Source organism: Drosophila willistoni (genome assembly GCF_018902025.1).
Source record: "Drosophila willistoni isolate 14030-0811.24 chromosome 2R unlocalized genomic scaffold, UCI_dwil_1.1 Seg167, whole genome shotgun sequence".
NCBI classification, from domain to species: Eukaryota; Metazoa; Arthropoda; class Insecta; order Diptera; family Drosophilidae; genus Drosophila; species Drosophila willistoni.
In genome coordinates this window covers 18,715,791-18,730,983 of record NW_025814050.1, presented here as the reverse complement: position 1 = coordinate 18,730,983, position 15,193 = coordinate 18,715,791, and the positions used below count along the sequence as shown (strand labels likewise).

The window sequence follows — 15,193 nt, the reverse complement described above, 5'->3', positions numbered from 1 at the left end:
TTAAAATACTTTACTTGATATGTTTATAATGGTGAGTTTTGATTATTGAAAATGAGAAAAAATATGTTTAATATTATTCAATTACTATTTCCGACAAAGTTTTCGCATTTTAAGCTAGAACGTCATGCAAAATTCATGTTAGAAACCAGAAAAAATTTTTATATAATATTTTATAGATCCATACAAAAAGATTGTAGAATTACTTTTCGTCTGGCACGTGGCCAGACCTTTGCCCACCAACCATCGACCTCATCATCATTATCATCATCTTCCACAGCCTCAGCTGACTTCAGAGACGTGTGTCTCTCTTCAAATGTCAAACGAGAACACTATTGAGGAAGTTGCCAACAAACTTTTCAAGGTTCTGACAGTTCATTCTAAATACATTAAACAAAAGTACAGCCCCTTAGAGTTTAGTTCAGGTTTTGGGTTCATAATTTTTCCATAAATTTATTTTTAAATGCTTGTAAATGAAATTCTTATTACTTTTTACTTGCTCATGCATGAGGAATTCATTGCTTATAAATCAAAAATATTAAAAATAAAGTTTAAAGTCCCAAATTTTCAAGGGTTCAAAGAAACCGCTTAATGTACTTGGTCTGGTCAATGATCAATTGAAAAAAAAAAAACAAAACATAAAACATTCTACCTTAGGTAAACAAAGTCTTTTTAAGATTATAACAAAAGTCTTAAACCAGGCGAAGCTTATATACAGAATAAAGCATATAAGATATTTCTTTCGCTTTTTAATCATTTTAAGAATTAAAATTTCTACTGATAGTGAATCTTTTGAGACAGTATGACTTCAATTGATGATATTGATTAGTTTAATAATGTAAATTAACAATTAATTCTAACTATTATTTTGTTGTTTTTTAGTCATTACCATGGCAGTGCTTCCCTTTTAGATTTCTGTCAGCAACTGTGACTTTGCTTTTTTTTCAACTTTATATATCGGCTTATTTGAAACGAGTTAAATTTTAATATATATTTTGTTTCTTTATTGTGTTTTTGGTATTAGCAATTTGAAATATATGTATTAATTTCCCCATCGGATGACCCCGCCCCTTTAACCTTCATGCAAGCGATTTGTGATTTTAATCTGCATACGCTTAACCCATTTACGAGTCAAACATTTTTCACAACTTATTTTGCTTGTTGCGAATACAATGCGGAGATGCTGTATTTCTATTGCACAAGTTTGCCAAAACATTAATTTCAGTTTAAACAATCGAAAAAAATGTTTTGGTTTAACTGAAGCATAAATTTTGGAGTTGCATTAATTTCCTGACTGAGACTGGGGAGGCTGCATCATCTTCCTCGATGGGCTTTTTAAAACCGATCACAACAACAAAACATAATTTCGTGTTCAAGGCCAGAGCGTTGGCGCTTTCTTTTACAATAGGCGACCTTGACGCTGTGACTGCGCAAGCGCACGCTTGGCACTTAACTCAAGTCTGCACGCCTCCGTTATCAGACAGAGAGCAAAACAGAGGGGTTCGGACGATAAATGAGTGCGAAAGAGATGGGTTTAATTAACCCACTTAGAGTGTGTTGAACGCATCACCTGTTTGCAGTCTCCTACCTGTCTCTCTCTTTCTCTACGACTCTTACTCGTCGTGTCTTTCTTCTCTTATAGTTAGTTGGTTTATTGATCAGGCCAACTAAATGGCAAACAAGGTTTAGCCCAAGCGACTTGTAATATTTTTCGTATATTTTGTTTTAAACACTGTTCAAAAATGTCGCAAAGTTGTTGCCGGTTGTGCAACGGTTAACTAGCTGCTTTACTGTCTGTCTGTCTCTCTGTCGGTCTGTTCCACTGCCCGTCTGGGTTGGCCTAATTGAGTTGACAGAGCGCTGTTGCTCTTTAGGGTCTCGGAAAGTGCGTGGGGCTCTACGCAAGGTGAGTCTATGCACTAGACGATCTAGTTAAAAATGATTCCAAATCGTAGAACAGTTGCACAATTTTGAGTTAATATAGTTACATATTTTAAAACACCTGTATGACAGTTTGAATAACACTGTATACTAGTTTTATAAGAGTTGTATAACAGATAAATGTAAGTTGTATGTAAGTGTGTACATCGATTGTAAAACACTGTATCGAAATATTGTACAACAGTTATACAGTCTTGGTTTTAAACAGTCTTAGTATTACTAGATAAAAATCAATGAACTAGGTTGACAGATTAAAATGTATTGAATATAAATACAGTTTCTATATAAAGGAGATATGTACAACAGTTAACTTCGACTATAATCTGTGGAATACCTATAATTAATTTTATTCTAAAATTTATTATTAGAAAACATTTCAAACTGTTATACAAAACCATTTGTTTCACTTAAAGAGCATTAAAGTTTCGCTCATACAAATTTTTATAAATTTTCAGTCTTGAACAAATTTGTTAAAATGGTTCAAATTTTAAGTATAAACAAAATGCAACTGCTTCGTTATTGGCTTCTTCAACTAACCATCAGTCCGCTCTTTGGCTCACAATTTATTTATTACTTTATTTCAATCTCTTTTAGCTTGCTCTACCTCTCTTTCTCTCTATCTCTATCTCTCTCTCTCTCTCTCTCTCTCTCTCTCTCTCTCTCTTGGAGACCCTATTAGCTCTTGCTCTCTGGGCAATTGCGGCGAGGTTAAAAAGTTTTGTAATAACAGATGGGTTTATTGTGTTTGTCTTTGGCCATTAAACAAATGATCAACGAATTAATTATTAATATTATTTTTATTTACAATAATGTTCTTTACGTGTCACTCTTTTGGCATGTTTTTACATTTTTGCATTTCGATGAATATCGCTCAACATGCAACAATTAAATGCTGTAATTAAAATGTAAAATGTTGGTTAATGCTGCTACTGGCTGGCGTCTAATGCTGCTTTTATTATTGTGTTGGAATCAGTTTTTGTTTTTGTTTTTTCCCCCCATTTTTTTTCGGTTGCATTTCATTTTTGTGTTGCTTTTTGGTTTTATGGTTCAAGGTTACCCCCCGGTTGAGTTGCCAATTAGAGATCTGGTTAAGTTTTCCATAACGATTAGCAACCATTTTGACGATATTTGTACAATTGACCTTTGGCCAATATAGTTTCGATCAGAAACTATATACATTTTTATTTTTTATAAAGCATTATAAATTTTAAACAAATCGATTTCGCAATTTCAATTAAAGTCACCTAAATTTTTGGTGATCATTCACCTGTTGCAACTTTGGCAACTCTACGAAGCTTTTAATTTACATTTTTTTGGGGCTATTTAAAAAGCTTTTAAGCTGCGTTTATTTCGTAAAAGCTTTCTACCTTTAACCATTCATACATAGATCGAGAGCTAGCAACTTTTTCTCCCACTCAGCAACAATGTTGCTAATTGAAGATACATTGTGCAACAAGAGTCTCAGAGTCTTCACAAAGTTGAAAATATAACAACAAATTGAAGCTGTGACATTTTTATGCCGCTTACACTAGCCAGACAGCTGCAGCAAATTTATTAGCATTTATTTAATTGAGTCTCATTTGTGATACAAAAATTAAGGGTGAATTAGCTTTGGAATGTCACAGAGAAGAACATGTAGCTCAGTTCATATCGAAGTTTATATTCTCTTCCGATTGTTAGAAAATAATATTATTTGTTAAGCTTGAATTTGCAGGCTCTTGTTGGGGGATAAACAAAAAGTCGAACGAGCAAAGTTTTTTCCATTTGATTAAAGTAAATATACCCAATTTATTGCCAGAGACTTAAATAATAATAAATTGACGGCAACTTTGTGGACTTAACTATCTAGTGTATGGGCAACAAAATCTATAAAATACTTAAACATCTAATTGACTTTTAAATTACATATTTATTAAGCGCTATAAAAAAGTGCACAACTCACAAATTAATGCAAAAAAGGCGGAACAACTAGCTAATTTTACTACTCAAGTCTTAATGACATACATACATGTAGATAGATAGGTAAAACTAGTACATTATATAAAAAGTAATAAAAATCTATTAATGGTTGGTAAAGACTTTGCCAACTTTCCATTTTATCGTGGGCTAAAAGGTAGCAATTGAATCAATTAAGTCAATTCAAGTTTATTTAATAATGTATCCAGACCATAAATAAAATATGAGGGATAAATTTTCATTTGCCACGTTTTCCCATCTTAATCAGGTCTGAAGTCTAAATGTTGATTGAAGCAAACAATGTAAGAAACAGGTTAATATCAGAATAGAACATTAATTTATCAAATTAGTTAAAAGTTTTTCTACTTACCATCCAAACAAAGCACCCTGTACAAAATCTAGAACTTTAGCCTAGAAAATTGTAGTTATAATAGAATAATGATGTGAAAGATCATTAGATCTTTAGTTGTTAACAAAAATAAACTGGGTTACATACCCCTTAACAAAATCTTACACTAAGAAAGTGAGAAAGAAATTCAAATTTGTGGGAAAATTAAGTACTAATAAAGTTACTTTTAATATTAAACAAAATATTTAAATTCGTAGGTTTTTTTAAGTGTATAATCTAAGGTCAAGCTGTGTATTTAGAAACTTCGACCCTCTGATACTAAGAATCATAATTTTTGTGCGTAAATATAAAACTGCCAGAATTAAAGAAAACGAAAACACAAAATATTTTGACTATTCAGTCTTAAAAGACAACTTTGAGAGGGCGTTTAAAGGCGCTTGGAAGCAAAATTAAAAAAAAAAAAAATCAAATAATGTTGCTATCTACAATGATAATTTCTTTAATGGCATTGGTTGCTGCACGGCCAGGACCAGATGCAACAGTAAACGAATCGGAAAAACTGTTAAATCAATCTGGAGCCCATCATGTGCCCTTTCGTTTTGGAGCTCAAGAGGATGGCAGCATGTACTACACGGATTTGGATAATTTACGTGATTTCATGCTCTTTGTAAGAAACTACACACAATTGAGAACTCTCTCGGACTTGGATTACATATATGAGCGTAATTTGGAGGCTGGTAAAATTCAACCAGAGATACCCAATAGTGAGGAGTTTCCCTGTGCCAATGTGAGTGAATATCGTTCAAGGGAAATACCGCAGGATATTAAGCAACTTCGACCTGGAGATATAGATATAGTGGCTGCTTTTGGTGACTCTGTGAATGCTGGTAGTGGAATTATGGCCTTAAATGCAATTGGTTCCATAGCCGAGTATCGTGGACTTACTTTTACAGGCGGCGGCATCGAATCTTGGCGCACAGTTTTGACTTTGCCAAATATATTGAAAGTGTTTAATCCCCAACTATACGGCTATGCAGTGGGACATAGTCTAATGGCAGATGTGAAGTTGGCTCGATTCATTGTGGCTGAACCCATGTTGATGTTACGTGATTTGCCTTTTCAGGCTCATGTGCTCATTAAGCGTTTGAAAAGTGATCCCCAAGTAGATATGCAGAAGCATTGGAAGCTACTCAACATTCAGGTGGGCGTCAATGATATATGCACTGAACTGTGCCATTGGAAGGATACCGAGGCATTTCTTCGCATGGAAAAACGCATGTTGAAAGAGACTTTTACTCTACTCAGGGATAATATACCTCGTTTGCTTATCAATTTTATTCTAATGCCAGATATTGATGAAATCATGAAAGTGATACGTAAAGCGCCTCAAGAGTGTCGTGGGGGTCAGAGATTTGGTTGCACTTGCTTTGATAGTTATCTAACGACACGTTACTACACCGCTGTGAGACGCATGCAAAGTGATCAACTGAAAGTTGCCCAATTGCCAGAATTTCAGAGAAGGGATTTTGCCATAATTCCCCATAGTTTTCTTAGAAACATGACTAGCCTCTTTACCAATGATGGGGTAATGGATATGCATTTCTTTTCACACGATTGCGTTCACTACAGTCAATTGGGACATGCGGTTCTATCAAAGGTCCTATGGAACAGTATGTTGGAGGAACCAGATGTCCACAGAGCAAAATTGTGGCGAGAGCCAATGAAGCAATTTCTATGTCCCAATAATGAACAGCGAAAGTTTCTGAGAACCAACAATGATAAGCTGCAATAGTCTTTTAGTTGGTTTACCTAATGTGACCTAAGCCACTTAAAAAAACACTCCGGAAGTACTGTAAGTGCTTTGTGTCATGTAATTTGAACTTGGTACCTTTTAGACTCAGGGGCCTCTTGTAAAAGTATTTTTTTTCCATTTCTGTTAGTGATCAACAAATAATAATTTTCCTATGACTTGTTTGGCTCTTATATTGTTAATTAGAAAAATAATATAAACATCTGTTAATAAGATAAACATTAGATTTAACACTATTTTAAGAAATTGACGTAATTCCCATTTATTATGGAAAGTTTTTTCTATTTTTTATGCACTCAATTAAATATTTCAAGTTTTTTGCTGACAATTGATCAATAATTATCAAGTGTCAATGTAGCAATATTTGCATTGTTTTTGAGACCTGCTTAATTAAGTGACAAATCGAAGTTTAGATTTCTGTGGCGATATTTTTAAGAAATATCTTTTTTAATAAAGTTAACATAAAGTTTTAGTGTTGGACTTTTACTCTGTGCTAAGAAATATCATAGGCTTTAATGAGACTTTCTGTCTTTAAGGCTCTCAAACTTTTTCCGAATACCAAAATGTCCCTGATTTTCAGTGAAAAATATATAATTGGTATTTGTCGGACGGATAGATCTCTAAGTAATCCAAATTTATGGAGTTTTAACATATATTAAGATTTTTTTTTTGGTAATTTAGCTGCGTCTTTTCTGTTTCTTATGAAAATTAAAAGTTTATTGAATAATTATTGATGGCAAAGCAGTGCAATTAGTCAAGCAGTGTCCACTTGCGAGTCTCGTCTAGTTTAACGACTCTGAAAGTGCCCCAAAATAAGTTGCTTTTACACATTTAGCAATCAAAAGAATTTATTTCTAAATTTTTGAGTAATGCTCTATTGATTAACTTATTTTAACTTAGAATTTTTAAGACATCTTCACCTTGATCTTCACCAGTCAGTTCTACCTTGTACCTCAATTACCTTTAGAGATGAAAACAAAAATATGATAAACAACTTTATGCCCTAGAGCTAGATTAATTCTGATAATGATGAGTAAGCCCTTACCAAAGGTCTAGTATACCCACAATGTCTAATAAATTTCTCTGTGCTCACCATTTTGATAATAAAAATCTCAATTAAAAGTTATAAAAACAATTGCCAAATTTTATGAAGTCATTAGATTTTGAAACGTCAACTAGAACACGTAAAAGACACACTTTCCAAGCAATGACGATCGTATCTCTGCTGATCCTCTTGTCTCTCCACTGGACAGGATCTGCACCACCGCCCAATCAGTCGGCCAAGTTCTTGGAGCGTCATGGTCTACATCCCAGCTATTTCAATGCTGCGAGTATAGGTAATGGAAATGTCTATTATACAAACTTGGAAAGTTTACGCGATCTGCTTATACATGTGCGAAATGCCACTTTGATCAAATCACTGGCCAATATGGAGGAATTATTGGCCTTCAATGACAAGATGGGGAAACTGCAGCGAAGAGTGCCCGATGACCAGCCCTTTCCCTGTGACTTGAGTAAGAATGCAAGGTCTAAAAAGATTCCCTCAAATATAGGAAAATTGAGACCTGGAGATATTGATATCGTGGCTGCCTTTGGTGATTCAATGACAGCAGGAAATGGTTTACTTTCGAAAAGTTGGCAAGACGTGGCAAATGAATATCGTGGATTTAGTTTCATTGGCGGTGGCATTGATAACTGGCGCAACGCCCTTACCCTGCCAAATATACTTAAACTTTTTAATCCCCAACTATATGGCTATGCCATTGGTCATAGTCTGATGGTGGATAAGGAAATCGCTGGCTTCAATATAGCCGAACCCATGTTGACCATCAGAGATTTGCCATTTCAGGCTCGAGTGCTAATTGATCGAATGCAAAATGATCCAAATGTCGATATGCAGAAACATTGGAAACTCTTAACTATCTATGTGGGATTCAATGATATTTGCTTTGAAATTTGCGATTGGGATAATGTTGAGGCTTACTTGTGGAATCAATGGAAGACATTGCATCAGACTTTTACCCTTCTAAGAGATAATATACCACGTCTAATGATAAGTATAGTATTGCCAACAGAGCCAACTAATTTGAGTAGTTTCTTAAATCGTGCTTCAGTTTCTTGTTACTCGCACTTTTTATGCTCCTGTCTGGGGATAAAACGGCAAACGAAAACCGTCGAGGCCATACAACGTTTACGTTTAATGCCATTGCAATTGTCTGAACTTTCGGAATTTCGCAGAGATGATTTTGTAATTGTAACCCATGATATATTTGCGAATATGCTTGAAGTTTTCACGACTAATAATAAAATAGATATGCGGTTCTTTTCACACGATTGTATGCATCACAGTCAACGGGCCCATGCCATATTGGCAAGTGCTTTATGGAATAGTATGCTCGAGAAATTCCAACCGAATGAAACGGAGGAGGCGACAACAAATTGGCGTAAACCCGTTCAGCACTTAATCTGTCCCCGTGAAGGGCGTCGTTATCTCAGAATCCGTTAATCCGGAAATTGCATAGCATATTCCTCTACTCTACTCTACTCACGCGTTCAATCAGCCTTCAGTTGACACGCCTTGCCTATGAGTCAACTGAGTGTAGTATAACTTACTTATGTACTTTTTATTTATAGATCACTTAATTCATTATAAATATTTTTCTTATCCGATAATTATGTATGCGTGGGCAATAACCGCTATCAAGTTCACAACGAGATGAATAAGAGACAGCAAGCCAAAAAAAAAACGGATATAATTTTGCATAAAGATCTAAACAAACAATTAGCTATTAACAACAATAGCAATAATAGCGCAAAATCCACTTTGCGCTCAACTCGAAAAACTGGCAAATATTTGGAGATGCCATCAACTGATCCGAGTCTCAATGAACCGGAGCCAGTTAAAACATTAGAGCCAACTTTACACACAGAGGCGTGACATTGAGAAGGGGGGAGCTAGCTATCTAAATGGGTTACAAGATCTTTATGGTGATAAAAATTTATATCTTTTGTACGTGGCTAAAAGGGAAACTGCTTAGCATGACATTGGGTGTTGAGTTAATTACCAAGAACAGAAAGATTGAATCGTCTTAACAAGAATTTAATTGATGTAATTTAACAGAAAATAAAAAGAGAGTTTCAAAAATTGAATTTAGGGTTTTATAAACATTATTTTAAAATATTTAACTATATAAAGTTTACGTTTATTTCAAAGTTTTTATCCAAGCAAAATGGATTCCTAACAACATAGTTCGTTTTTTTTTAGTTTATGGTTTAATTTTTAACAAAAATGACTGGTTTACTGGGTCTTAACTTCTACACAAATATAACTTTCTTCTTAAATTTCAAAAATAAAATAAGAAATGATGAATAAAAAGTGTGTGTTCACCTAATATTAAAATGTCACCTTCGTGTCATTTACTGTCATCATGAGTCTTACTTTTCTTGGCTATTATAAATGTTAAATATGTTCATTGCTTTCCAAAGTACAGAAGGGAAGTACATACATACAACACAATTAGGGTTAAATTAATTAAAAAGTTTATTCTAAAAGTAATTTATATTTAAAACTGTGTCAAAAGGCTAATCCATTCAATTTTGGCAGGTGATGGGTTCCCCTAAAAATGTCGGCGGCTTTGTCTTTTTGTTAACTTTTTTTTTTGTATTTTGCTTCGCTTTAGCTCCAATTTATTTATATTTATTGTATTTAATTTAGGTTTTTAATTTTAATTTTCACATTTACGTATGTGTTGTCATGTCATGTTGTAGTAGCATCAATGCTTTGCGGTTGCCACAAGGTAATTATTTTGTTTATTAAATTGTATTTTGTTTCTTTGAACTCAGGCGCGCACTTTTGTGTTTCTTAATATACCCTATAAACATTGTGTATAGTGGGGAGAGTATATCAGGTTTAAAGGCTCAATTAGATCTGTATATACCGACAAATCGTATTAACACAGACCCTAAATTATCTTACCAAAAAAGAGAGAATTCAAAGGAAACTGAATTAAAAACGTAGGCATATTTGTGTTACAGGGTATCTGCTAGTCATTGCTTGTCTTTTTTGCTGTTTTTCAATCTGAGGCTCACTCGGATCAGTCCTATCTGGTCAGCTCTGTCATTTTTATGATGTCTAAGTGTCTCGGTCAACGCTTTTAAGTCAAGTTCTGAGTTGTTGTTGTTGCCATTGTTGATGCTTTTTTTTTGTTTTTATTTTTGGTGACTATAATGGAAGAAATGAGTTGCTCGAGTTAAAAGTGAGTGAGTGAACGACTGAGTTGAGTCTTATGTTCATTAAGTTTGTTTTTTTTTGGGGCTTGTTCATAGAGATCTTAAAAAGGTTCCTCACATTTGCTTGTCGAATGAGAACGCGTTAAGAAGTCATTCGAGAGTTGCGCGGATAATATTAATTTATTTAAAATTTTGTTGCATAGTTTGCGATGGGATTAAATATACAACGACGATTTTAACAAAATTCGCACCACGGGCAATAAACAAATAAATAATTTCAAACCTTTACGAAATTTGTGAATAAAAATTTAGAAAATTTCTAAATATTTTGAATTCTTAAAAAATGTCTAACTACACGTGTTTATTCTTAACACTGCTTATGTGTACGTCATTTGCTTCATCCAATCGCCGTGTACGTCGTCAAAATCGCTCCGATCAATTACTTGCTGATATTGGAATACGAGCAGAGTCTTATGATCCACGCTTGCTAAAAAATGGCATACAACCATATACGAAAATCGATCAGGATCTACGTCATTTGTTTCTTGGCACCCGACGTACCACACTCAATTGGGCTCTGCGAAATCTGGAAAGACTTAATGATCGCAATACGCGTGAGGGAAAAATGCAATCACCAATATCGAAGAAGACACCATTTCCCTGCCCATTGAACAATACGCGGTCTTCGAGCCCGCCCACATCGATAGAACGATTACGTCCCGGTGATATTGATATTATAGCTGCCTTTGGAGACTCACTATCGGCCGGCAATGGCATTATGTCCAATAATGCTTTCGATATGATCAATGAGTTTCGTGGATTGACCTTTTCAGGAGGTGGCCTAGCTGATTGGCGGCAATTCCTTACCTTACCCAACATCTTGAAGGTTTTTAACCCAAAACTCTATGGCTATGCAGTGGACAATGCTTTGGTGATCAATCATCGATCTTCGCGTCTAAATATTGCCGAACCATTGATCATGTCACAAGATCTACCATTTCAAGCTCGAGTGTTGATTGATCTACTGCGCCGTGATCCAAATGTCGATATGAAGAACCATTGGAAACTTCTCACCGTTTTTGTGGGTAACAATGATATTTGCACAGATCTGTGTCATTGGGATAATCCACAAGATCTTCTCAATCAGCATGCCAAGGATTTGCAACGAGCATTTCGCCTTCTACGCGACAATGTGCCTCGCTTGCTAATCAATGTGATTGTGGTGCCCAACATTATGCTAACTTTGAGTACCATGAAACAAGTTCCCTTGCAATGCTTTGTCGTACATCGTGTGGGCTGTCATTGCCTGATCAATGATCGCTTATCGCGCTCGGAGCTGGAGCAACGTCTTAAAACGGTTCAACGTTGGCAACAATTAGATATGGAAGTGTCCCGTTTGGCTGAATTTCAACGTGAGGATTTCGCCATCATATCACATCCCGCGTTGGCCAATGTTTCGGCAAGCATTTTGCCAAATGGACAATCGGATTGGCGATTTTTCTCTCACGATTGTTTTCATTTCAGTCAACGTGGTCATGCGCTAATATCAAATTTAGTTTGGAATGGCATGCTTTTGCCCGATGAGCTGAAACCGCGACCAAAAAAAATGTCAGCACGATTTCCAAAACTTATGTGTCCTACGGCAGATCAGCCTTATTTAATAGTGCGACCAAGTTAAGAAATCACTTTCGAAATGCTAAATTCAGGATTATTGTAGATTTTTGTAAAAAGAGTGGGTGTTTTAACTGTGATTTAAGTCTTAAATAAATAATATGTATTAAAAGAATGAAGTTGATCTATCCTTAAAAATTATATATTTTTTGGATTTTTGAATGTGGATCGTTTCACATATGTAGATTGGGTTTTTCGTATGGAGCACTTGGTATCTCATTTCCAGCAGTGTTTAAAATATTTACTCATTGAATGGCAATGCTTTTAAAGAGTAACGGTATATCAGAATTAGTTTTATTAGCCTTCGATAAGTTTATCGATTTTAAAAACGAAATTCTTAAAGAATTTCAGGCTTAAGATTTTTTAGTGTTTACTTTTATAAATTACCCTTAAAAAAGGCGATAGAATAGTCAAAACTGTCAAGCTTTGCTTAGTTACCTATATATTTGTAATCGAAAATCGATCGGTATTAAGGCTGAAAACATTAAAATTATTTGCTTATTATTCGTGATAAACAAAAAATCTTTTTGGTTTTAAGAGTGAATAGCTCAATTTCACTTTTCTTTTTCAAATTTTTGTAGTGAGTTGTATAGACAGTTTAAAGAAAGAAAAAACATGTTTTTGACCTTTCTCAAGGCATTCCATAGAACAAATAACTCCTTCCCATGGCCTTTTCTTGATTGTTGATGAATTTGCTCCTTATTCCAGTGACACTTTCCATATGAAAAAAACTTTCCTGTCCTCAGTTTATTTTTTGGTTTGATCCTTTTTCTTTCTTCCCTAACCTCGATTCAATTAAAATATTATGCAATTTTTAATTTATATTTTTAATTAATTAAAAAACACTAAAAAACAATATTCCACAAACCTACGAGAACCATCATTCGCTCATACCCACCACAAAAAATTCATTATAAATACTTTTTTGCTTATGAGGCACATGAAAAAAATGGGAATCATCCATGTATGTTTTGTATATATGTATATGCATACATATAAGTGTATATGTATGTATGTATGTATTTTTTCCTGTTGTTGCAAACACCTCCCATTCGGTCGGACTCTATGCGTGACAACGCCGCCTGCTTATTACGAGCTCTTCACCTCTGCCTCTGTTACCCTCCCATTCTACCGCACCGCAACTGGAAAAAAAATAAGAATTAAAAAATGGAAAAATTAAAAAAAGAAGAAAAAAAATGGAAAAACAAAGCGACGCAAACATTTCGCATATGCAACGAGAGGGCCACCTGCAAACCGGACAGTTGCCAATGGGCGGAGACCAACCCCCAAAAGAATCCGTTCCTGGACACATACATATATACATATATACAAAAAAAAAAAATGAAAAAAATAATACACGCCCACTGCAAACAAGGTTGCTGTTTGTATGGATGTGGGGCACCAGGCAGAAGGGGATATAAATGGCAAACAAAAAAAAAGTATGAAATTTTTTAAAAATCTCGAGGAGAAAATAAAAAACACAGAAATTGTGGCTGCATGTTGGGTGGATGGAATCGGATGGAATGGAATGGAGTGGAGTGGAGCGTTAGTGGGCAAGTGCTGAGGGGTGGGGCTGTAAAAATTATATTAAAAATGCACTGTCCGAAAAAAGGGCGTAACACACACACACAGACACACACACACACACCCATACGCGAATAAAAACCACCACAACAAAATGAAAAATGAAAAAAAAAACAGTAATAATAAAGTTGAAGCTGGTTTTTTTACACCCAGTTTTGTTGTTGTTGTGCCTGCTACCAGAGCGTTGATATATTTATGTATACACATCATCTGCACACACACACACACACACCCACACCCACGCTCAAATATTGCTTACATATTTAACCATTTACACTGTCCCATTGCAAAATGTATGCATTTTGCTCCGCAAAGTAAATAAACCGAACGACATTCTCATCAACCAAAAATGAAAAACAAAAAGCAACCGAAACCAAAGCGCCCAAATGATAAATAAAATTTGAAATTACAAGCCTTGATTAACCCAAACGAGCATTAGGCAAGGGATTATACATAAAAGTAATCCCTCGAAACATAGAATTTTAGATGCCCTTTAAGGTTTTTGAGACTTTTATGAGAAACAAGAAACATTTCGTTATAAGCAAAGTAGGAAGGAAGCTTTGGATTTTAAAATTGATTTGCGATAATATTTATCAAAATGACATCAAATATTTTTTAGTATCCCCATTGTAAAACAGTCCTAAAAGAGTTAAACCACAGTGTTTTGTATGAATTGCAATCTGTTGTTTTCTTAACTGTCTCTATTTGTGACTTTTCTAAATTCACTTTTGTTAATTGTGGAAAGTCATTTAACGCTTCATTTATTCTCTTCTAAAATTAAAGATAATATATCGTTTCGTTTAATTTTAGGAAAGAATAAACTAAGCGTATGATTTTGTAACATCTGCAAGTATTTTTGATCTATAATTTTGCCTAGTTTTTCTAGGAATGGATTAAATGTTAGTAAGCTTTAGATATATTTACAGATAGATAATTTACATTAGTTTAAAGAGAGAATTAGGAAAAATTCAATATTCGTTCATGTGCTTTAAGTTGAAATAAATACTTTCAGCAAGAGTATTACAAAAAGGAAATCCTTCTATTCAATACGCCCTCTTCTCAATCTACAACTTCAATTTTGTCTAGCTACAAAAAATATCATAGCATACATATCAGGGCCGGGTTTGGCATTAAGCAAAAAACAGAAAAAGAGAAGCAGATGAAAAAAAGGAGAGATCGAGAGAGAGAAAGCAAACGAAGCACTGCATAAATATAATATGATTGCAAACAAAAACATTTGAGCCATTTGAGCTTGTCATTTGTTCTGAGTTGTTGCTGGTTTCGAACATTTTTTTCAACGCTACCCCATCAAAAACAAAAAGGAAAATTGGTTTTACTTTTTTGCGTTTGCTTCCCCTTGTTTTTTGGAATTTTTTACACTTCTTGTTCGTTCCATTTTGGTGGCTGAATATTGACACTCAGACATATCGGCGGGTGAGTGCAAAATCCTTTTTGCAACATGGCAAACTCGCTGAATATATATACAACATTGAATTTTGTTTCGTTATTGTCTTGCCAATAAATATTTCACTTCTTGTTGTTTTTAGCTCAAAGGAATATTCAAATATACAAAAATTACAAAGAAAAACTAAGAATAAAAACTTTATATGCTTGATGGAATTTTTGATCGATTGAAGTTTCACAAAAGAAACTTT

At 34.5% G+C, this 15,193-nt stretch overlaps 2 protein-coding genes across 3 annotated transcripts in view; both read left to right on the top strand.

Moving 5' to 3' along the window:
- Nucleotides 1–15,193, top strand: part of LOC6642147 (neuroguidin) — a 58,806-nt gene that overhangs the window by 25,134 nt on the left and 18,479 nt on the right. Inside the window, exon 1 of one of the 2 annotated variants that reach the window (XM_023176041.1) lies at nt 5–31. The exons of the other annotated variant lie outside the window; for it this stretch is intronic. Within the exon in view, the coding sequence (XP_023031809.1) occupies nt 20–31 (12 nt within the window). The 5' untranslated portion in view covers nt 5–19. Of the gene's footprint in view, nt 1–4; nt 32–15,193 lie in introns of those variants that run through there. 2 annotated transcript variants of the gene reach the window in all.
- On the top strand, nt 10,626–12,069 carry LOC6642148 (phospholipase B1, membrane-associated). The gene has a single exon (XM_002065352.4). It carries the CDS (start codon nt 10,627–10,629, stop codon nt 11,959–11,961), a length of 1,335 nt encoding a protein of 444 aa, XP_002065388.3. The 5' UTR covers nt 10,626; the 3' UTR covers nt 11,962–12,069.